The following is a 23904-nucleotide window of genomic DNA, read 5'->3' on the forward strand; positions in this document are numbered from 1 at the left end:
ACCACTCTAGCTGTCCAATCAGATTAAAGTTTGCATTTCAGAAGGAGTGGTCAAAGAAAATGTTCACTTTACGATCATTTTTTGTCTATTTCCAAAAGGATTTAATTTATTATTATTTAACTTTGATGTTATAATTAACTTATTATAATTTATATTAATTAATCAATTACATTTATTCATAAATTATATTATAATTATGAATTATTTTTTGTTATACTATTATTTTAAATTAGAATTATGACATTTTTAGCCATAATAATAATAAAAAAACCTGTGGAAAAAAAACATAAAAAAAAAACCTGAGTGGATCTTTAACGTTGAACTCATAGACTGTATATGAGAATAACTTATTTTTACAGTCAATGGTTGAACTTTAGCTGATAACAACAAATAACAAAATGTTCTATTTTCATTTTTTTTCCTCCACAGTGGGAGGTTTGATGGACTTCGATGACTTCATTGAGCTGATGGGTCCCAGGATGATGGGAGAAACCACAGACATGCTGGGACTGAAGGAGGTGCAGTCGGCCTTCTCACAGGTAAATGATGACATCACAGTACAGGTGAGGCGGAGAGTCAGTGAGGGTTTTTATGTTCATGTGGGCTCAAATTTAACACACAAAAATCGGATTTTGGGTCATAAAAACGTTCAATTAAAAATGTCCCTTAGCAAAAAGTAGTCTATTCAAGTGTACCACGAGTACTTATGTACACTTGAGTAGACTACTATTATCATGATTCCAGCAGATTCTGAAGTAAAAACGACTTCAGAATCGTGTTGCTGTTTCTTTCAGCCTTTTATTCTATGTTTCAATGAATGAAAATATAAATGTAAGTCTGCAAGCTAACCCAGAACTGCGTCTCCACGTTTGTCAAAGTTTGACCAGGACGGAGATGGAAAGATCAACCAAGACGAGATGAAGGAAGCTCTGAAGTCTCTGCTGGGGGAGAAGCTGAAGAAGGGCGAGCAGGAGGAGATCCTGAAGGAGCTGGACGTCAACGCCGACGGGAACATCGACTTTGAGGGTGAGACTTTAGAATATTTGAATATTCTTTTGTTAAACTCAGCGGTTTTTCTCGTTCTCTTCTGCTTTTCCAGAGTTTGTTATGATGCTTTCGATTCAGTGATCGCTGCAGACGACACCATCAGTGGATGACTGACTGGATATCACTTTTGTTTGTTTTGTTTTAAACTTTGATGGTTTTATCGTCTCAAAACGAGTAAAACTGCTGTCTTGTTTGGAGAACTGAATGAACTCTACGGTGGCCCTGAAGTACAATTCACATCAAGTCACAATAAATAAATAAAAAAACATATTTTGGAAATCAAAACCAAATTCCAGAAACCAAAATGTAAAAGAAGAAAACTTTTCGGAAAACAATAATTTTGAGAAATCAAACGGAAAAGTCAAAATAAAAAACAAAACCAGGAAATGAAAAAGGTAGGTATTATGGGACATCACCGATTGGATGATGATGCCAAACTTTTGTAGTGGGCGTGGCCAGAAACCTTACAGAAATGTCTTTTATTGGAAGATATCACCTTGTAGTTTGAAAAGTGAAAAAATATCATCAGCCAATCAGTGATGCCCTGTAGTACCCACATGTTCTGGTTCACTTTTAAACATTTCAGTTTTTGGAAATAAGTTTTCTCAAAAGTTTTGTTTTTGGTAAATTTTCCCCATGGAATTGATTTTTTGGAATTACATTTTGGTTTCTGAAATTTTGATTTAATGTCTAAAATATGACGTTTTATCCGTTTTGCTTTTTAATTATTAGTATGATCTTTAATGTTTTCGTATTGAATGATTTGTTCTTCAGGGCGTCTGGAGAATCCTGAAAGAAACTTCATATTTTTACTGGAGATAAAAACTCTTTAGATTTTGGCATCAATTCACTCCAGAAAATGTCATCCAATCGCTGAAAAGAGAAAAAATAAAAAGGTTGGTGTTATGATTAGTAACATCCACACTGCTTAAAATGTATAATATTGCTACTTAAGCCTCAAATGTGACCAAAAAAGCAGAGGCTTTGTGAGTTTTTTGTTTTTTTGTAGATGTATGAATTTTTACTGCTGTATCATTTAAATAAATGTATATATTTTCTAAATAAAGAAAATGATGTGTGTTATTTTGTAACAGAAGGACACAAACATCCTCCCTCCAAACAGACTTTATTCCAGAAACATATTGAACATAAAAAAAGAAATCTTTTGGCATCCAGAAAAACTATAAATAATATTGAGAACTATCCAGCGTCGTCGGGTCTCGATGCCTCAGCCTAACAAATCTCAAAGAAAATTCTGGATCAAATTCCAAACCAGAGCAACATTTCCTTCTTCTTCTTCACATTTGAGCTTAACGGGACCGAGGAAGCATGCGGCTGGAATCTGCAGATTCAGAGGTCGCATCTTCTCTGAGGAGGAAGACTCAAGACTGAGGAAGGATCCGGGTTTCACTGCTCAATCCCAAACCGAACTAGAACAAACGGAGGTTCTTGACGTCCATTTCCTCTTTGGGGAATGTTTGCTGGAACGTTTGTAAACTTTATGACAATAAAAGAAGAAATTTTTTGCAGAAAAGTTTTCTTTCCCAGCATGCTCTCTGACATCTGGAGATGCTCACATTAGCAGGGCTTTCGTCTGGCGTTATATATCGCATCTCTGGAGGTTCAACCACAACACGTCGTCGTCTAATAATCACAGCAGTAACTCCGCATCTCGTCATCCTTCAGTCACAAACTGCTGCTTTCTACACTTCAAACTTCCACTTCTCCGCCTAACGTTTCTATTTTCTTCACTCTTTCCACTAAAGCTTCAAATAGTTTTCACAATTTTTTTAAATGAAAAACTGCTTGTCAGCAAGGAATCTGCTGCTCTAGAGCTCGTTGCTCTGCTCTTCGGCAAATTCGGCCATGATGTCGTGCATCCACATGTCGCGCTCTTCCTGCGACGTGTCCACCAGGAAGACCGTCAGCTTCCTGTCCCAGGAGTGCGTGGACTCCTGCACCGACTCCAGCTGGGCCACCAGTGGCTTCTTCTCCACGTGGTTCCTGAAGACGATGGAGGCCTCCTCTGACCACTGTCTGGGCTTCACTCCTGTGAAAGAGCAGTCAGGAACCCAGTCAATTCAGCTACTTCAGTACTGATACACAGCAGAGCAGAAGAAGAGTGAGGTTAACAAATTACTTTCCTTGTGTACTGCGTCGATATTGTCAATCACCCTCCTCAGTTCCATGTCTCCTCTACAGTTTCTAAATTGTCTCCAAACTGTCTAAAAAATGCCTCCAAGCTATCACTAAACTGTTTCCAAATTATTAAGTGTTTCCAATCATTGTCTTCAAACAGCCTCCAAGTGTTTTTTAAAATGTCTACAAAGTATTTCTGAAGTGTCTCTAAGCTGTCTCTAAAGTGTTTCTAAAATGTCTCCAAACTGTCTCCAAACTGTATCTAAGCTTCCAAAGTGTTTTTCGAAATTTTTTCCAAAGTGTTTCAAAGGTGTTTCTTAAGTGCCTCCAAACTGTCTCCAAGCTTCCAAAGTGTTTTTCGAAATTGTTTCCAAACTGTCTCTAAGCAGTCTCCAAAGTGTTTCTAAAATATCTCCAAACTGTCTCCAAAGTGTTTCCAAGGTGTTTCTGAAGTGCCTCCAAACTGTATCTAAGCTTCCAACGTATTTCTAAATTTTTTCCAAACTGTCTCTAAAATGTTTCTAAAGTGTCTCCAAACTGTCTCTAAGCTGTCTCCAAAGTGTTTCTTAAGTGACTCCATACTGTCTCTAAGCAGTCTCCAAAGTGTTCCTAAAATATCTCTAAACTGTCTCCAAAGTGTTTCCAAAGTGTTTCTTTGGTGCCTCCAAACGGTCCCCAAGCTTCCAAAGTGTTTCTTAAGTGCCTCCAAACTGTCTCCAAAGTGTTTCTTAAGTGACTCCATACTGTCTCTAAGCAGTCTCCAAAGTGTTTCTAAAATATCTCCAAACTGTCTCTAAGCTTCCAACGTGTTTCTAAATTGTTTCCAAACTGTCTCCAAAGTGTTTCTAAAGTGTCTCCAAACTGTCTCTAAGCTGTCTCCAAAGTGTTCCTAAAATATCTCCAAACTGTCTCCAAAGTGTTTCCAAGGTGTTTCTTTAGTGCCTCCAAACGGTCCCTAAGCTTCCAAAGTGTTTCTAAATTGTTTCCAAACTGTCTCCAAAGTGTTTCTTAAGCGACTCTGTACTATCTCTAAGCAGTCTCCAAAGTGTTTCTTAAGTACCTCCATACTGTCTCTGGAGCCTAAAGGGTTTATATTGCTGTCTAATCTCTGGTGTCAGTGGGGTTGAGCCCAGACTCACCGGCCAGCTGAGCAGTGATGGCCTGGAAGGGAAACTGCTTGAACTCCTTGATCAGAGGCCGGAGGTGGCTGCAGCTGACCAGCTCATGCTTGCCATAGTCCAGTTCATACACGGACACCATGCCGTTGGTGAGAACCCCTTTCACTAGAACGCGGTACCAGCTGAAGAGCAGAAGCAGACATAAGACATCTGACCAAGAACTTCACTCACTCGGGCTTTCTTCAACTCACTTGTTCTCCACTTTAGCAACATAAATCTGGTTCTTTTCGATGGAGAGTGGTTTCTCTTCAGTTTTATTGTAGTACAGAATCATCTCTCCCATCAGCACCACCAGCTTGTACATATCCCTCCACGGCTGCAGCACAAAGTGGCCTGGATGACACGCCACTGACACGTACACGTCCAAGTTACTTCCTGAAAGAAAAAAGTTGCTTCTGTTTTTGCTAATTTCTTCCAGTAAGTAAATGGCAAATCATTCTCCTACCAGCAGGGGGCAATTCCAGCAGTGGGGGCAGATGGGAAACTGAAGATGGAGGTGACCCTGGTGACCCTCCTCTAGGCGCTGGCAGAGCCTTCTTGGGATGAAGAAGAGCTGGTACAGACGAAGTTGGGTTGCCGTTGGTGGAGTCTTTGTTGGTGGAAGTTTCAGAAGATGAGGAGTTTGTAGAACTCTTGTTCGGGCTGAGAAAGGAGACAAGACGTCAAAGATATGGTCACCCCGCAGAGACGAAGCAGCAGAAAGAGGAGTCGAACCTGTGGCTGGTCAGGAAGACGTCGGGCTGCTGCTTGAACAGGTCAGACTGGACCATCTGATGGTTGAGGCTTCGCGCCGCCTCATGGAAGTTCTTGTCAGTAAACAAGTACACAAAGGTGCAGCACTTGGTCTCATCTACTTTGGCAACCTTGAATAATCCAGAAAAGAGACAGACATAAAGAATAAATAGAATTGTAAAAATATTATAAGACTTCTGTATAAGGAGAAAAAAAGAGACGTTAGCTAAATATACAAATTAGCATACAATGACATCACAGTGAAGTGGGTGGATCTTTTTTAAAATGACTCAGAAAGTTCCTATAATCAAGAAATTAAGAAAAAAAAACACATCTTTAAAGTTGTGTCCAAATCTGACAAAAATGTATGTCGTTAAAAAAAGCAGAACTAACTGGATTCATAAATAGCTTTTGTAAAATGTTTAAATTTAATAGGTTTTTACGCAAAATAGATGACATCATATCTGGCATAAAAAAAAGATGTGTCTGAATTTAATTGAAATTGAGGACAATAGATGGTACCAGACTACATCATTTTTAGGGGTTCAGGAGCAGTGAGGGAATTCGGCGTGTAGTGTTTCATGCGCATCCAGTCGGTGGTTTTCACACCAAACCAACACCAGACAAGCAGGTTTCAAGAGTCTCCAAACTGTCTCCAAAGTGTTTCTAAGGTGTTTCAAAAGTGTCTCCAAACTGTCTCTAAAGTGTCTCTATGGTGTTTGAAAAGTGTCTCCAAACTGTCTCTAAAGTGTTTCTAAGGTGTTTTAAAGTGTCTCCGAACAGTCTCTTAAGTATTTTTAAGGTGATTGAAAAGTGTCTACGAACTGTTTCAAAAGTGTCTCCGAACTGTCTCTAAAGTATTTTTAAGGTGATTGAAAAGTGTCTCCAAACTGTTTCTAAAATGTTTCTAAGGTGATTCAAAAGTCTCTCCAAACTGTCTCGTAAGTGTTTCTAAGGTGTTTCTAAAGTGTCTCCAAACTGTCTTTAAAGTGTTCTAAGGTGTTTCAAAAGTGTCTACAAACTGTCTCTAAAGTGTTTTTAAGGTGATTGAAAAGTGTCTCCAAACTGTTTCTAAAATGTTTCTAAGGTGATTCAAAAGTGTCTCCAAACTGCTTCAAAAGTGTCTCCAAACTGTCTCTAGAGTGTTCTAAGGTGTCTCTAGAGTGTTCTAAGGTGTTTCAAGAGTCTCCAAACTGTCTCTAAAGTGTTTCTAAGGCGTTTCAAAAATCTCTCCAAACTGTCTCTAAAGTGTTTCTAAGGTGTTTCAAAGTGTCTCCGAACTGTCTCTAAGGTGTTTCTAAGGTGTTTCAAAGTGGCTCCAAACTGTCTCTTAAGTGTTTCTTAGGTGATTCAAAAGTGTCTCCAAACTGTCTCTAGAGTGTTCTAAGGTGTTTCAAAAGTCTCCAAACTGTCTCTAAAGTGTTTCTAAGGTGTTTCAAAAATCTCTCCAAACTGTCTCTAAAGTGTTTCTAAGGTGTTTCAAAGGGTCTCCGAACTGTCTCTAAGGTGTTTCTAAGGTGTTTCAAAGTGGCTCCAAACTGTCTCTTAAGTGTTTCTAAGGTGATTCAAAAGTGTCTCCAAACTGTTTCTAAAGTGTCTCTAAGGTGTTTTAAAAGTGTCTCCAAACTGTCTCTAAATTGTTTCCAAGATGTTTTTTTTAGTTTCTGCCACCAAACCCTGCCTTACAACCCTTCTTTACTGACAATCCTACCATAAATATTGCTAAAAGTATTGATGACGAAGACGTTTACCTTCATGCTGCAGTCCGTCACATTCAGGACTTTCTCTCGAAGCCACTGGATGGCCTCTGGAGTCCAGGATCCGGCGCTGACAGCCAGATCGGCAAGACAGCACTTCACAGCCTGAACACAAGAGGGCGTCTTTCAACTCACTGCTGACATACTAAGGTATATGGATGGATGCTTGTTCTGTGATGTTTCTGAGGCTGACCTGTGGTGGGACCATCACGAGGTCATGGAGGAACGGCGGTGGGACCTCTCTCAGCTCAAAAACCTCCACGGAAGCCTGAACACCAACATCCACAAACAGGATGTCCAACACTCTGCTGCCATGGAGGTTGGTGATCTGGAAAAAGGAAATGAATTGTGAAAAAACAAAATTACGGAGTACTGTTGATGTCAGATTGGCGTCACTCTGCCTCTCACCTCCACACGAGACCATTTTCCTTTATAGCGAGCCAAACATAACTTTCCACAAAATGGTCTGGAGACCAGGAACTCTGAGGTCACCTGGAGAAAACAGAAAAGTTCAGCTACCAGCTCCATGGATGGACTCACTGTCTTCATGAGTACATATGACGCTACAGCCATTTGAACCAACAGTTTCTGGCCTTTTTCCTGATTTCTGACACAACTTTAAAATAATACAGATGATATATAATCCAGATTGATGTTGTCAAATGTTTGCAGATGACTATGTGTGTTTACTGAAAGTCGACTTTGAAGGACGGTGGAGGAGTTTCTCCATCCGGTCCTCTGCACTGCTATCAGATTAGGATCTCCTGCAGTGTCCTAACTGCAGATTATGGAGCTAATCTTAATCTGTGTTCAACAGCACAGAAGCTTTCAACAGCAGTGATCACCACCAGCTCAAACTAACACAACGTTCAGTTTCAAACTTGTTTTGAAATCGTGGAAAACTTTAAAACCGTTTTCGAAGAATATTTGACATTTCACAAATCATTTCATAACTTTTGATTATAAAACTGAGACATTTTTTAGTCTTTTAAAATGTTAACATAGTACTGTAAAGAAAATGTAGAATTTTTAGTGGCAAATTAAGATAAAAAAATTCTGTTATTTCTTTCCTTTAAAATGATTTTCATTTCATTTTTATTTGTTTTAACCCCTAAAAGAACGTTTGTTGCACTTTTTAAAGATGTGTATGTGTGCATAGTTTTAAGATGCTGTAATTTAAAGTTGTGTGTGGGTAAATTATATTTTGTAATTTTTGTACATGTAAATACACAATTGAAAGTGCACACAGTTATGCACAAGCGTATTGTAGGAGTAACAAATCAAGAATTACACACAAACACATTCGATGAGATTATTTTCTCCAGTGGGGTTATAAATGCTGTAGGTTCACCTGAGAGTGGAAGTAAGACTCGATACTATCCAGGATCTGGTTCAGCCTCTGGAGGCCTTTGCAGGGCAGCTGACAGTAGAAGGTCCCGTCGGAGCAGACGCTGCTGACCGTCACGTTCATGTAGGCGCCGTTCGCCTGCAGAGGACTAGCTAGCGCCTGGCACTGCAGGGCTCTCCTGCAGGCGGCGTTGATGTTCACGTCGTCGTCCTGAGACGTGTCGTACAGGACGACCAGCGGGGTCTCCGCCCTCGCTAGAATCTCAGCCAGGAGGATGCGTCCACTGGCCATGCTCTCAAACTTCTTCAGGACCGCGGGTTCCTGACAGAAAGGCTCCAAACCTGAGGAGGCGACACACGACAGTCAGGACGGCGGAATGATCACTTCTGATCTGCACAGACTCACCAGCCAGTTTACACTTGGTGGCCTGGAAAGGCAGCTTGAAAAACCTCTCGTCCAGGTCGAACACTTTGGTTCTGCTGACCACCTCTGAGAATCCGTGGTCCACATAGAAAACCTGCACAGATCACCTGGATTAAATCTGTGTCGTCGATCCTCTCTGATAACTTCAAGCTCTTACCTTGATTTTGTCCTCCTGGACCTCACAGATCTGCCCTCTTAGAATCTCCTCCTCTTCTTCGGCTCGGACCGCCACGAGTCGGCCCGATGCCGGAGCCGTCACGGGAGTTCTGCTGCTTCCCTTCACACCGTAAAACCTCTTCATTTCCTCCTCCATGGCCTCCTGCGCCTTGGAGTAACCCTCACCCACGTACCTGAGGGGAGGGTCAGGAAACGTCAGCGTTCGAGCGATAAACTCCGAAAGACTCGGCGGTTCTGCTCACCGGAGAGCGACCCCGTTGGTGTTCGTGGCTTCGATCACCAGCACGGAGGGGTACTCCTCCTTGGGGATCTGCAGAGGAGGCACCACCTGGTTGCTGTGCCTCCTCCCCGCCTCCTTCCTCATCCTCAGCTCCTCCTCGCTGATGGAGCTGCCCCTCCGGTTGCAGTTCTCGTCCCCCGTTTCTCCTACGCTGCTCCGTCTGTACAGGATGGCCCTCTTGGGGTTGTCGGCCATGGGGTAGTCGACTCTGCAGATGTCAGAGAGGAGGTGGAGGTTCTCCAGGACGTACGCGGGCAGTTTAGTCTAGGAAAAGAAAAAAATGTTACGGCGTGAACGTAACGAGAGAGCGACGGTCCGTCAGAGTCTTACTGACTTTGTAGGCGTCCTGGAAGAGTTTGGGCAGAGCGTGAGCCCACAGACCGCTGGAGTATTTCCCCAGCAGCTCCTCCAGTTTCTGTCTCAGCTCAGGGCTGAGCGTCGGAGGAGAGGAGGAGGAGGAGGAGGAAGGGGACGAGGGCGGAGACTGAGGAGACCCCGAGCCGGAGCGAGACAGATGGGTGCTGGTGGGTCTGGGCTGTGCAGGAGGGGGCGACGGTTGATCTGGAGGCGTGTGCGAGGGCGTCGGTGAGGCGTTGGAGTTGGCGAGGGGGGGAGGGGAGCAGGGGGCGCCCTGGTCCTTTGGGGGATAGAGGAGCAGCTCGTTGGGGTTGCTGCTGCAGGTTTTCTCCACCTCCAGGAAAAAAAAAAAACATTTCAGAACGTTTGTTCACAAATTTTAATGTTAAGTCAATCTACAGAATTGAAATATTCTTTATCATCTATTTTTCCATTTAGTTCTCTATGCTTCTGTTTGGTGCAGTGCGATTCATGTGTTGTCCCTCTTCAGATTCCAGGTGGCTCATCTGTGCTCGTGTTCTTACCAGTAGACCTCGTCTTTGGCTGGTCTCGCGCCCCTAGCTGCCCCCCCTGTTTATGTGTGTTTTCCGAGTTGAACACTCCTTTTTCCGATCATTCCAAGACCACATGAACGCACCATTTGCGGTTTTCTCTGAAGAACATCAAACCATCTGGTGGAATTGGGACTAAAGTGAGAACTAAAGTCAGAGTTTTTAATTAAAACCCCCAAAATGCTCTATATTAGTTAAAAATCAAAACATGATTTCATCCAGAATTTATCTTATTTTAGTTTATCTTAGTCTATTAAGATTAGTTTAGCAACCAACTGTTGTTTATATTTTATTACTGACTTTATGTTTTTGTATATTTACTGGTGTGAAGCCTGTGATATTGGGCTATATAAATAAAACTGAATTGAGTTTAAATATCAGAATTTTGGCAAAACATTTGCATTGTGTCAACCAATCAGGAACTTAGCTTTGGCCTATAATGTGTTGATGATCAGCAGATGGAAACCAACATGGAAGTGAAGCTAATCGTCCTCCTGAACTTTATAACATTTTTCTTATTTGTACGAAAGTTGCTTTAATTTTTATTTTTCCCTCCTTGGACTAATGCGGGACAACTGGATCACAGAGACAGAAGTACCGCTGAAAGCGTCCACCATTCAGATGCAGTTCCTGCAGTAGATGGTGAAGCTCACCATTTTTTTATTGTTGTAGGTTCAGTTTTATGGGTATTTTTTATAAAACATTCATAAACAAAAATGATTTTTACCACAAAAAAATAATTGATTTTTTCAGTTTTAACAGAAACCCGGGTCCTGCTGGACCTGCAGTGTGAGGAGGACGTACGGTGCAGATGTGGGTCCAGCTCTCCAGCTCCCGGACGGCCTCGCCGGGCAGGTCCTGTTTGTACAGCTCTCTGTAGATCTGCGGCAGCTTGGAGACCCAGAACCCGTTGCTGTACTTCCCCAGGATCTCTCTGATGCGGCTCTGAACCTGCTGGCGGTTGTAAGACTTCCCTCTCCCTGATCCGGAGCTCTCATTCAGATTCATGGGGGCTGTAACAGGAAAATTAGATTTTGAAACACTATAAATAGAATTATAACCCCTTTTTGAATTTGGAATCGGAAGTTTTCATTTTTCTAAGCATAGACAGAGGTAGTATTTGTTAATATCAAGAAAAATGGGGTTTTAACAATCATAATGAATAAATCTCTGATGTTTTTTGAATGTTTGTGTAGCACTTTAATAAAACCTGGATAATGATTTGGTGCTTTACAGATACACTGAATTGATCCATGAGTTTCACAGAGTTCTGTCTCTAGTGGATGCCAGTTCAATTAATAAATATAGAAAAACCTTTAATATGAGCAGTCCTTTAAAGACCCACTTCAATGAAAATTGTGTTTTTAACATGTTGTTGTGGCATTTTTCTCACGATAGAGGACATTTCTAAAACAATTTAAGATTTAAACAGCATTTCTGAGTTTTTTTTTGTTCAAATTGGGATGAATCAAGAGCAGATTAAAAAAATCAGTTTGAAATAGCTCTCTTTTGTGATGCAGTAACTAAAATGGGGAGGCCAAAGTACATTTGCAGACAAATAAATTCATTAACGTCTTCATTTAACTTGTCCGAGCACCAATCTGGCTCAAAACTGTACGGCTGGATAGCTCTGAGATTGCTCGCCATTTTGGTTGTACTGCTAATGTTAGCTTGTGGTTGTGAGGGGCTGTAAGCTAGCAAGGGAGAGTGTGAACAAAGGGATGATGGGATATCAGCGGAGGCTTACTTCTGTGCCAATAGTCTCAACCACAACTCAAGAGGAACATTTCTGATATTAATTTTGCCTAAAAACGGAAGAATTATAATTAAAAAAAACACTAGAAGCACTATTAGATGAGATCAAAAGATGATTGGAGTGAAACTTCAATTCATGAAGATGTTCACAGTTCTTAAACATGAATCTTGAATCTGTATTTAAAATAATCATCTTGCGTCTTTTCATGAATTGCTTTGATTTCAATGGACTGAAAAATAAAACCATAAATAAAAATAATTTTTGGCTTCTTTTATTTACTTCCTATTGAAGTCAATACCAATCAACACATTTAAAACAGGTTTCCTTTCCACTTAGTGTAGAAAAGTCTTCTTTAACAAGAGAAGATAAAGTAGAATCAACAGACGATGCCTCTATCACCTTAAGTTTATTCTATTTGTTAAGGCTTCAAATCAAGAACTTTTCTCATGTATAAACACCTTTATATGATTGCATGATATAGTTTGTAAAAGATTCTAATTATAATGTTTTTAGGCACCAACTATAATCTGATTTTTACCATATTTTCTTTCATTATTATTAGCTTCAACTTGCTGTCTTTTGGTTCAATCCTTAAGAGGAAAAAAAACATCCCACTGATCTACTTACGGCCGGTTTGTTGGAAGTTTCTGGCTAGGTGAGCATGCACCTCCTTCTGAAACCGCGATGGGAGAGCCATCCTCTTCTCTGGCCTGGATAGAAAAATAAGGGGAGTGGGTCAAAAAGACATGAATGAAAACTGAAACGCTGCTAATTTAATTTAAGATTCTTAAAATCCATCCTTTCAAATAACGCCTTGAAATATTTCCAGAAAGAAAACTTTCTTTTAAAGTAAGAATACATTATTTTTTCAATATAAATTCCACATTTGCTCAGTTTAAATCTGTCAGGAACCCAAAATGCAGAAGACTGAGAACAGTGACAGAAACGTTACCTTAATTAATTAAACTCAAAGTGCAACAAAAACATGAAACAAAGAGAGAAATAAAAAGTGTAGCATGTTAGTTGACAAGGATAAACAGTAACTGAAAAGAAGACCATCATTTAGGTCTTCCTGCGATGATTCAAAGACATTAAACAAAATGGAAACAAAAAAATGAAACAAAGGGACAGATAAAAAGTATTAAATGACAGATGTGACAAAAACAAACAAAAAATGAGACACTTTGATCCACTGAGGGTAATATAAGGAAAAAGACAGCTGTGGATTATCAGCATTTTAAACTTCAAACTTTAAAAGGTACAATCCTCACAAAATCACCGGTTATTAACAAAACAAAAAACAAAACTGAGTTTGGATGGGCATTTGAAAATATAAAATAATATTCAATCAATTCAACTAAATAGAGAATCTGAAACAAAATCATGTTGTTTCAGTATTTTAGCCATAATATCCAGCCCTTAAAAACCATCAGAACATGTAGAAAAAGACAGTAAAGGTTTGAGATCCTTCTATCGTTTGGCCACGCCCACAAAAACAGCTGATTTGTCTCAGCGTTGAGGTAAACGGCATATTTAAACCTGTGTTTATCTGACAGAAAAAATGCCATGAATGAAGTGTGAGAGAGATGGAAGCTGATCTTTATCAGCTTTTCTGCTGCGACAGTCAGGTTGTTTCAGTTCCTGGACGGGGGCGGATCTGTGGATGAGTGGGCAGCACAGCAAACGGTCATTACAGCTGTGAAGCTTGAAAGCCTGCGGGCTGGTAACATGCACTTTTCACATGCACATGTTTGCATGGCAGCTGAGATCTCATCAAGAGGCTACTGGTCGTCTTCTCTGCAGAAATGTTTGGTTTTTATTACCCAACATCTGCATTAATTCCCATATAAACCTTTTTTTTTAAGTCTGTCCTTAAATGACGGCCTGTAAGGCTGCAGGACGCTCAACACAAACACATGCAGGTCCACACACGAGGACGACAGCAGCCTGTGGAAGATCTAAGGGGATACAGAGAGATGTGCTGATTCACTGTGTGTCGGTTTAGATGAGTTAATCTAACGCACAATACGGGAGGGATTAAAAATGGCTCGTGTCCCTTCCAACAGGCCTGGCGTCTCATTCTGTGAGGCTATTGTGCTGCAGGAGTCAGATGGACTCAACACAGCAGCACCAACAGACCTGATCTGAGTCTGAGTTACAGCAAAGCTGTTAGTGGATGGATGGAAACATCTGAAGTAGATAACAAATTAAGCTTGAGCCTTAGTCACAGTTGACCCTGCGACTAGATACGGGATGTTTGCGAGGAACGCAGGTGACCCACATGAAATATCAATGTCGTCAACCGCTCGGTAAGTCCTTAGAGTCAAAATATGCTACAACCTTGGCAACCACTTCCAAGAAAAAGTCAATGTAAACGCATATTTTGGGCTTCCACATTCAAAACTCTTCTGTTCACATGTCAAAAATAAAGTTCTTGAATTTGTTTTGGGCTCTACATACAAAATGGATGGCCACTGAGCGCTCATTGAAAGTTAAACCCGTTGAACTTTAACAATCAAGGACTTGGATTTCATAGCGACGTACGGATGGCGTCCTTTTTAATACACGGAAGTACCAACCATTTAAAAATGTATCATGGGGGAGAAATGAATAACTGTGGCTTGTGCTGGGCCGAAATTAAATGACACCAAGTCTTTCATACATTGGAATAGTGAAAGGAAAGATTTAGTCCATGTGTTAGTTTCAGGTAGCAACAAAAGCCTAACAAATACTTTACGATATGCTTACAACATTCACGACAATTATACGTTACATTTTCAAGCCGTCCCTTGAAGTGGCCTCTCTTAAGCAATTTATGTCTAAAATGTTTGCGCTTTAAAAGCAAACCATGAGCTACATCACAGGCTTAGTTTAACCCTTCGAGTATTTGTTTTAGTGAATTATCAGTCTAATAAGTAGGTTTAAAAGGCTTAAAGTGGTAAAATCCCAGGAATAAGAAATATATTTCCCAGAACTACATTATAATAAGGCAGCATATGAGGAAAAGTCATGACCTACGATGGATGTAAGCAATCAATATTTCAATGAGTTGTGTTGAAAGAACAAAAAGCAAAACAAAAAAGTAAATTCATCATTTTCATTTCATTGCAGAAGTTTTATTTAAATAAAAATCGGGCATTTAACGTAAAAGGGTTTCATTTGATTGGTTAAAGGCGCAAAGTGTCCTTAATTTTTGTCAATACTTCAAGTTTCCGTAAGACTTTTTTAGTATGTGTAAACATTTAAGCTTAACCATTCATAGCAATTTACGCAGTCTTCTGCAAAATGCGTATCACACAGACTGATATTGTGATCAGGATATATTTGAGATGGACCACACAGGCCTAGAATATAATTATTTTCATTTCAAATTGATTGAAAAACTTAGTAGAGAAGCAAGTAATGCTGTTAAGCACAGAGGAGGGAGCATCGGGTTCAGAAGCTGGAGCTCCATGCAGGACTCTGCTGGGGTGGTTTGGTTTGGTAAGAGGTTGATCCTGCAGCAGACTAATGAACCCAAACTCTACCAGAACCACCTCATATGGTGACAGTACAGAGAAGCAAACAGTCTGCTGACTGAAGCTCATTCCACTGTTTGCTGGGAAGAGTGAACACTCAAAAGTTCTGCACATCCATGAGAACTTCTAAAGAACTTCCTGATTCTATTGTACAACAAATACTACTGATACTTAATAAACATCAGTAGTGTATTTATTTTGTGCTCAAGACCTTTCATTGAATATGTTTCAATAAAAACTTGAAGTGTTCCAAAGCTTGTTCCATTAACAACAGAACAAAAAAGGTGGACAACAAAAGGACAAAGGCAGACAGAGGGAGAACAATCCAGAGTCATCGACATAGTGCTGAATACGCAAGAACAGGCTGGAAAAGGGGGGGTGGTATGCAGACAAAAAGCAACCAGAGGTAAAACAGGCCTGAAGTTAGAGATTGAGTCGTTTTAATTCTCGATGTCACATCCTAAAAATACTAACGACTAAAGCACTCGTATGCCGGTCATAGCATACTCGAATATTAAGATCTTCATGAACTGAGCATCTACAGCTTTGCTAGTTCCTGTGTGACCTGTACAGGTTTGCCCATTTTTTGCCCACAGACAGTCCGAATCTACCCGTAAGGGCAGTTGTGACTAAAGTTTTAGATAATTTAAGTGGTGCTCACACCTAGACGGAGCTACAGTGGTTATGTATTGTTGGTTCAGAGTGTTTACTGCAATAATGTTTCACCAACAGATTACAACATTCAACTCCTGAAATCGGCGGTCACTAAGAGGTAAGCATCTCATTATCGTCTCAAATGTGCAAATGCCAGATTAAACTTTGGTCAGAATTAATTTAAATCAATCTGAACTAAGGGAGGAAAAAAATGGGCCAGCAAACAATGAGAATGTAATGAAGTCCTTATGAGAGTACGTAAGTGAAGAGTTCACTTGAATGAGTCTGATCAGATCAGAGTATTCTGAATGTCATGTTTACTAGACACTTTAATATTCTGATCAGGATTTTAATACGATTACTGGTGTATATTTAAACGCAGCTACCTGGAAAAAAATATATAATTTGTATTTTTATCTGTAATCCAGTCCAAAAAGCAAAAAAAAAAAAAACAGATGCAAGATTCTGTATTTTTCAAACCGAAAGCTAAAAGTTTTGTCTTAATCTGCTTTATTTGCTTAATTTTATTTAAAGTCAATCTTAAAATCAACGTACAGACACATTGAGAGATCCTACGGTGCCTTTTGAGCCTGAGACACAGTGCGCCGTCTAGCAGCTTCACTGTTTAAATGTCTTAACTTTGGTAAAAAAACTTGTGTTTTGTTAACCAATCACGAATTTAGCTTTGGCCAATGACGTGTTGATGATGTAATCAGTGGGTGGAGTCCAAAACCAACCAGATAATCTCCTTCTGAACTTAATTGTATATAGACGATAATAAAAAGTTTCTTCAATTTTATTCTTTTTTTTTTCCTCGGACTAATACGAGACAGCAAGTCATTAAACTGGACAGACAGAAGTACCGCTGAAAGCACCCGTCATTCAGATGCAGCTCCTGCAGTAGTCGGTGAACCTCACTGTACAGAGAGTCTCTGAATGATCTCATGAACCCAGACATGGAGACCTGATTACCCATGTTTTTAGATCTCCTTAAAATAAGTAAACTTGATCTCTCAACATCATCCGTGTCTTCAATAATGTATTTATGAGGCTAAAACTTTTCCTGACAGTATTTATTCATAGTTTTCCACAACAAACATCTCTTCACTTACTTGTCTTGTGCGTTTGCTTTTCTGTTGGGCGAGTTCTGATTGGACAGCTTGTTGGGATGCCCCCCGGGCTCACCGTCAGAGAGCCCATCCCTCATGTCCCTGACCTGTCTGTGGTCTCCATGTCCAGCTCCTCGGCCGGCGCCTCCCCCTCTAGCCCCGCCTCGGCCCCTGATCTTCGGCTGCCTCAGGGAGGTGTGAGGTTTGGCTGCGGGGAGACGAATCCCGGTGAGTGAGAAGGCAGACGGACAGACGCAGCAGGGAAAGTGCTGCAGTTAAAGGTTCAGATTCTGAACTCAGCAAACTGCTGCAACACAATCCTGCAAAGGTATTGATGGATCTCACACAGTATTGGCTTTGGATTGTTTCCCCGATTAAATAGATACTAAAAAACTAATTCGAAAGCATGAAGACAAAACATGGAGTTAGCTTAGGGTTAGCATAAAAGCAGTGGGTTTGGGTGATCTCATTAGCTCTGTTTCCATTGACTATTAATGACTATAAATTGAATTTGTGATAATAAATTCACCAAATGGAAACACACCAATTTAGAAATAAATGGTTTTTGAGGCGTAACAAAATTGACACATTTTGCAAAATTGCTGGAAACACTTTTTTTTGAATGAAATGAGTCACATGACCAACAACCAGATACCACACTTAGGGCGCCACGAGAGTTCATCAAGCGTGAGAGCGTGTCCTGTGGAATTGTTGGATCCACAGCTCCTCTGTAAAATCATCAACCACTATTTCCCAAAATCTTTTCATATGTAGCCCCTCCCACCTAGCTTGCTGCTCCATGGTCTGAATAAGACGCCAACATCTCCTTTGATAGATGATGATGAGCGTTAGTGTCATGGTAGAAATTTGAATGTATCTGCTGTAAATCAAAATATTTCAATGTCCTATCATGTGAGTTTTTTTGGGTTTCTTTGTATAATCATAATTTAAATGTAAGATTAGGAAAATTAGGAAATTTCTGGAATTTCTATAGTTTTGCACACATGTGTAATGGAAGCTAGTGACTGTATATGAGAGTAACCATTATGGACGCCGCCATGTTGGACCAAGGATACGTCAGTCGGCAGCAGCTAGTCTGAAACGGTTCGAGTTATCGCTTCTATGATCAGCTTGTTGGAAAGCCAAACCGCTACCACTTGAAACTTGAACTTTTTGAGTAAAACCACATACTTTTACTGAGGGATCTCATTGCTTAGTTTATAACTTGAATAACTCGCACTACAGAAATAAAAAACAATATTTTTCTTTATCACAAGTTAGTCGAGTTTTAAACAGGCCAATCAGATGCCTCAGTAAATGTTTGACAGATTCTCCCAAGCCTGCTTTGAGTGGAAGGTAAATGAACTTCCAACAAGCTTAATCCTGATTGGTGACAGTAGTTGTCATAGGAACGTTGACTCATACCGACTCGGACCAATCCCTGCTTTCTACCATCGTCTGGCTCCAAATGGCGGCAGAATTAGGCTAATTTCTTCTGGAGCTGGAAGTAAGCGATTTTCTATGTGTGATGTCACACTCACTCCAGTTCTCTTGTACAGTCAATGGCTGAACTGGACCTGCAAGTTTTTGTTCCAAAGTCAACCGCTCTACCTATGGACCACGGGAGGAATTTAAAACAGATTGAAGTCCAACTCTCCTGGTTTTGACTGCTTGTAACCCTCTTTATAGATACTTAAAAAAAAAAAAAAACTCTGTAAAACAATGATATACAGTGTTCTCTGACAACGTTGCGGATTATCCTGTGCTAGTCCCCAGCCAGGCTAAAATATAGGGTTGTGTCAGAAAAGACATCAGGTATAAAAATCTCGACGCCTGAAGAGATATGACCTTTTGGATTCCTTGTTTTCGTGCGGTTTTGCACGCCATTTCTTTCTATAGTGTGTTGTATTCTGCACCCTGATTGGCTGTTGACCATTGTCAATTTGTGTTGCGTCTCCTGTACAGAAAACATGAGTTATTTGCCAAATTTGCATCAATATTTGATCAAGATCAAATTTTTGTTTTCCTTCTATAATAATTGGCATATTTTTCTACCATTTTGAGAGTTTAAACAAGAGATAAAAGTGTGAGAATGTTCATGTCTGTTGAGAAAAGTCAATAAAAATTGTAGTGAGGAGATTTACAGCCTTAAAACACCTAGAATTATTGTAAAATAATAAAGTCGACGACTTTGTGAGTTATTTTTAGAACATAATTCACATGATAAATAAGGGAATAATGTTTAATATATATATATATATATATATAAATATATATATATATATAAAAAGGTGTAATCCTGAAGGAAGCTCCTCACACAGCGACCAGGCTCCGCCTCCCCATCTGAGCATCATGTCACAAATCTGTTGCATGACCGTCACTCATTTCCACGCCCACACTCAGCCTTGTAGCTTCAGTTTCATTTCTTCTGGAACTTTCTCATGCTTTCACGTTGACTCACATCTCATCCCGTCCCTTACCTAACAAACCAGGCTGGCTGTCTGCTCGCTGACGGCTGGTTTAAGGGCAGAAAACCCCACAGAAGATCACATGCAAACACAAGATCAGATGCTACGTTACCTCAGCAGCATGGACACACAGTCCCTGCTGTGCGTCTCTGCCTGAATATCAATAACCCTGGAGGCGGCGTTTGTGGATCTGTTTGCAGCCTCAGCCGCTGCAGAGTCTATTCTGTGCTCTCCCTCTCTCTTGTTAACTCTCTCCTGCATCTTCACCTCCTTCCTCCTCTTTTTGCTTTCTACCAGCTCCAGCTCAGAGCATTCTGCTGCATCACCGATTACACAGCAGAATCAGAGCTTAGCTAGAAGACGTTCTACAAAGGCAGACGGTGATGATCAAATACTGCATTTTTAAACACACAAATGTGTGAGGTATCTGTGAGGATCTTACAGACAGAAAAGGAGGCCACAGTTAAAGTTACTGACTGGGTCGTCTCAACACGACAGCAGCACCTCCCTACAACCTGCAGCTGAAGTCCAGGGGATGTGGGCGGGGCCTGCTGCTATTTTCCCGCACAAAAATGGGTTTAGTCGTTTAAAAAAGAAAACTGAATGAATTAAATAGAGATTAAAGATGAAAAATGGGTACATTCAGTTGCTGCTTATTTGCTGAAACCAAATATTTGGCAAATTCTGAAAAGGGATTTAGAGAAAGCTCTGGAGAAACGCGTCCTTGTTCCTGCTTGACATTTGATAAAAGCTGGAGAGGTGGCAAACAGCGACTTCGCTGCACAGCAAAGTAGAGGCAGCTGACGCAAATTTGAATCGAGCTCGGTGTGAGCGCCGCATTACACTAGAAACTGCCGCCATTCCAATTCCCTTCAATGATTCAAGAACATTTAAAATACTGAATTGCATGTTGGGAAAATTAAATTTGGGATTTTATTGATTTATTTTTAACAAAATGTTAGAAAGTGAATGAAATCCATACACTGCGTTTCAAGTGACGGAAAGCAGAGATCGATGAAAAACAAACCAGTTTTTGAGTCCAAATTTTCCACTAAGTGATCTACTATTTAGTCTTGAAACAAAATAAAGTAACTCCAGTGGATTCTGAAGCGCAAAAAAGCAACAGTTTATAGCATTGAAGTGCTAACGGAATTAATGTAAACAAGCGATTAGTGTAAATTTTTTTCCATGTTCAGGATTTGTTAATTGCACAAACAGTTAAAGAGTTACAACAGATCAAAGAGCGTCTGTTATTCTACTGTCATCCCCGACAAGATTCCATTCCTATGAAAAGTGGGTTTTTGGCGTTTTTAGCATTATTTCTCGTGATGGAGGACTAATCTTTAAAAAAAAAATAAGATTAATACTGTGTGTTTAGTATTTCTTTATTCATTGTGAATCGGTAGCGGACGAAGAAATGGCGTTGGAAAAAGCTACAGTTGTTCATTCTGATGTATCCACTAGTAGACGACTAGATCCTCTTCGATCCACGACTCGGACCAGGGACGTTACGTTGGGGTTGTGAGTGGCTGTAAACTAGCGGTCGAGCTTGTAAACTAAAGGATCATGGGAAATGATCATACTTCTGTGCCAACAGTTTCACCTACAACTTGGACAAATTTCTATTGAACTACCGCCGCTCTGCAGACACTATGTCCCTCTAAATGACAAGTTTTTTTTAATTTTGACTAAAACAGCATAATCTTATTTAAAAGACCACTTAAAATAGATCAAAAGATGATCGGAGCGAGACTTTAAAAGTTTAAAGGTTGAAATGGAAACAAACTTTTCTTTTGTGTTATTTTGTGCTATCAGCTGAATAAGTAACCAGCAGATGCTTACAGTTAAACCCAACAGTTCCAATAAATGTAGAAACATTTGGGAGTCGTCACCACTTTGGGGGTTTTCCTGTGACGTCATCCACCTTCAGACAAAAATCTCAACTGATACAAAACTAGACCTACCGTTGAGGATGAACGGAGCGGCCGGCTTCACCCTCATCTGCGTGTTGACCAGGTGGGGCCGGCTGATCCTCCTAGAGTTTGGCTCTCGGGCCATCACTTTGGCTATATGGGTCCTTTCACTGGCTGCTGATGCAAAATAGCTAGCCTGGAACGGAGGTAAGAATAATTAATTCACAGGGTTACAGTGGATTGATAGGAACAACATTTCCGACCCATATATATGAGAACTGGTTGAAGCTGGATGTTCCAGTTCTCATTTACAGTCATTAGGATCTAGCAGACACACTTTTCTGACATGGACGTCTACTTACCTCTCCAGAGCGGCTGCGCTCCACTCGCACCACAGACGGCATGCTGACGAGCAGCGTGTCCAGGTGGTTGTGTCCCATCTGCTTATGCGGTATCTGCTCACCGGTCGCCTCCTTGTACTCCGTCTGCAGACGGTTCAGGGACACCCCGCCTTTGTTGGAGTGCAGGATGCCCTGTAGCATCTTCTTCACGAGCTCCACGTCAGCCATCTGGAAAACAAAGGTACATTTTTAACCCTTTAATACTCTTTGACAGACTGCAACTCTTCCACCATTTACAGGATCAACAGGAATCAGCTGATGCAGATGTGAAGAAAATGGGATTTTCATCTTGGCTTTTGAAAGAATCAGAAAGAAAGAGTTAAAGCACCAATGTTAAAAGTGTTAAACATGCATAAAAAAACAAACTTATTTTATTACAAACCAGTAATTTTGACAATAAATTGAGGATTATAGAAATGTTTATTGCACTTGAATGTCTTTCGAGGGCTAGTTTAGTGAAATCACTGACTAAATATGTTAGTTTTTAGTCAATATTGATGGTATTTTCATTTAAAAATGTTTTTTCCAGATGTTTTTTTTCCCAGGAAAGGAATTAAAAAATATGTTTTTTGAGTCAGTCCAATAAAATATTAAAGACCCACTACAATGAAAATGCTGTTTTTGGTGTTTTTAAGATGTTCTTGTAGCATTTTTCTCACGACGGAGGACATATACAAAAGAATTGAAGACTAAAACTGCATTTCTGAGTATTTCTTTATTCCAATCGTAATGGATCAGGAGCAGATGAAAACTCGTGGTTTGAAAAGGCTCAGCAGGTAAAGTCTCCTTGCTCCGCTACACTTCAGATGCATCCACTTCCAGACAAATAGATCCATGTACGGTTTGGTTTTTGAGCTGGCTTTAGCTCTAAACTGGACAGCTGGATAGCACCAATATTGCTAATTGGTTATTTATGTGTTGCTTTATTTTAATTAGTAAAAATTACTGCAGTCCCTTTGATAACAGAACAATAATCCTTTCCGTGTAACAAAAGACAAAAAACACTGATATAACTATTTTAAGTGATCTTCAAATCCTTTGAACTAAAAAAAAACAGTTTAGCCTTATAAAAAAATAAGGTTGTAAATGCAAATAAATAAAATATAAATTAAAAAATATATAATGAACAAATTAGCAAAAACTTTAGAAAATACACAATAAAGTCAAAAGTAGTTCTTGTGGAGGGATACACAGACCCTGAAAGCGCAGGCGCAGCTGAAGTGGGAAATTGTTCATTTAGAAACATGATTAAGCATGCAAATTGTTTTTAAAAAAAGAAATAAAATTGCAACTGTAGATAAAATGCCGATGTTTGGTGACAAAACACCATTGAATTGATCACTTTCATTTCTACAGGCGTTACTTGTTGAAATGCGGCGACAGGAGACGCTTCCAATGACGTAACGCGTCACTCAGGCTCCACGCCCTATATCGGGACAGAAACTATTTCGTTCCAACTTTAGGTTGATATTTTGCAATAAAAATAAATAAATCATTAAAACACCTTAACATATAATGTCACGCTTACGGCAGGTACCAGAACCGGTCAAAAGTTCGGAGAGGAAAGTACGCTGCTGACACCGACTTAAATCCTTTTGCTGTGGATGGTCAAACTCGTAGTAATGCGCCACTCAAAACATAAAACCGGAAAAGAGTCTTCTTTCAAAATAAAATGCTAAAGAATTATTATGGCAAAAAACGCCTAACGAAATTGAGCTTAAAGTTGTATTTTGAAAGTCCCAACCGGAAGTGCATTTTGTGTCCAAGCTAGCTTAAATGTTTTCGCAGATGGGACAAACCGGCAGAAAATCGACCCAGCAAAACTTTTTAAAACCTTAAAAGTTGTAAAACTTGATAAAAGCAGGAACAAACGCAACAAAGACACTCTACCGTGTTGCAAATAGAGGGTGACGGTGTGGCTGGGAACCGGTCCGGACGCCAACAGGGCTGTCGCCGCCTGAGTTCTGTCGCCGTGTCGCGGCACAGCCTCTCCTCCGCCTCCTGATTGGACAGGCTGCAGAACGATTACACCTTCACGGATTCCACTGAATTCCAACTGTTCTATGATTCTTAATTTAGAAAAAAATACGTTGTTT

At 40.2% G+C, this 23904-nt stretch overlaps 2 protein-coding genes across 6 annotated transcripts in view; one reads left to right on the forward strand and one right to left on the reverse strand.

Moving 5' to 3' along the window:
- Positions 1–1313, forward strand: part of LOC112156161 (calcium-binding protein 2) — a 4480-nt gene extending 3167 nt beyond the window's left edge. Inside the window, exons 5-7 of one of the 2 annotated variants that reach the window (XM_024288353.2) lie at positions 430–539; positions 879–1026; positions 1100–1313. In XM_024288353.2, coding sequence (XP_024144121.1) covers positions 430–539; positions 879–1026; positions 1100–1128 — 287 coding nt within the window. In that variant the 3' untranslated portion in view covers positions 1129–1313. Of the gene's footprint in view, positions 1–429; positions 540–878 lie in introns of both variants that reach the window. The other variant, XM_036216901.1, reaches the window with a different exon arrangement.
- Positions 1314–2156: 843 nt separating this feature from the next.
- tdrd7b (tudor domain containing 7 b) lies at positions 2157–23856 on the reverse strand. Of its 4 annotated transcripts, none has more exons than XM_024287521.2 (19): positions 23699–23856; positions 21770–21976; positions 21459–21603; positions 17030–17234; positions 12373–12455; positions 10794–11002; positions 9416–9772; positions 9044–9345; positions 8782–8974; positions 8607–8718; positions 8205–8542; positions 7262–7345; positions 7047–7181; positions 6848–6958; positions 5079–5227; positions 4810–5006; positions 4556–4739; positions 4326–4486; positions 2157–3097 (listed from the first exon to the last, which is right to left on the reverse strand). In XM_024287521.2, exons 2-19 carry the CDS (start codon positions 21974–21976, stop codon positions 2877–2879), a joined length of 3393 nt encoding a protein of 1130 aa, XP_024143289.1. In that variant the 5' UTR covers positions 23699–23856; the 3' UTR covers positions 2157–2876. The 4 variants fall into 4 exon arrangements, with proteins under 4 accessions (XP_024143289.1, XP_024143292.1, XP_024143291.1 ...); XM_024287524.1 differs by lacking the exon at positions 23699–23856 and adding an exon at positions 23346–23484; XM_024287523.2 differs by lacking the exon at positions 23699–23856 and adding an exon at positions 23337–23445.
- Between the last annotated feature and the right edge of the window lie 48 nt (positions 23857–23904).

This window comes from Oryzias melastigma, linkage group LG18 (genome assembly GCF_002922805.2).
Source record: "Oryzias melastigma strain HK-1 linkage group LG18, ASM292280v2, whole genome shotgun sequence".
NCBI classification, from domain to species: domain Eukaryota; kingdom Metazoa; phylum Chordata; class Actinopteri; order Beloniformes; family Adrianichthyidae; genus Oryzias; species Oryzias melastigma.

What these genes read in the sequence shown, in the direction of transcription:
- tdrd7b (XM_024287521.2), bottom strand. Translation starts at nt 21,976, where the DNA reads ATGGCTGACGTGGAGCTCGTGAAGAAGATGCTACAGGGCATCCTGCAC. An exon ending in AGCGCAGCCGCTCTGGAGAG is followed by an intron (nt 21,604 to 21,769) that starts GTAAGTAGACGT and finishes CCTCCGTTCCAG; the next exon opens with GCTAGCTATTTTGCATCAGC. An exon ending in GAAAATGGTCTCGTGTGGAG is followed by an intron (nt 7,182 to 7,261) that starts GTGAGAGGCAGA and finishes TCCTTTTTCCAG; the next exon opens with ATCACCAACCTCCATGGCAG.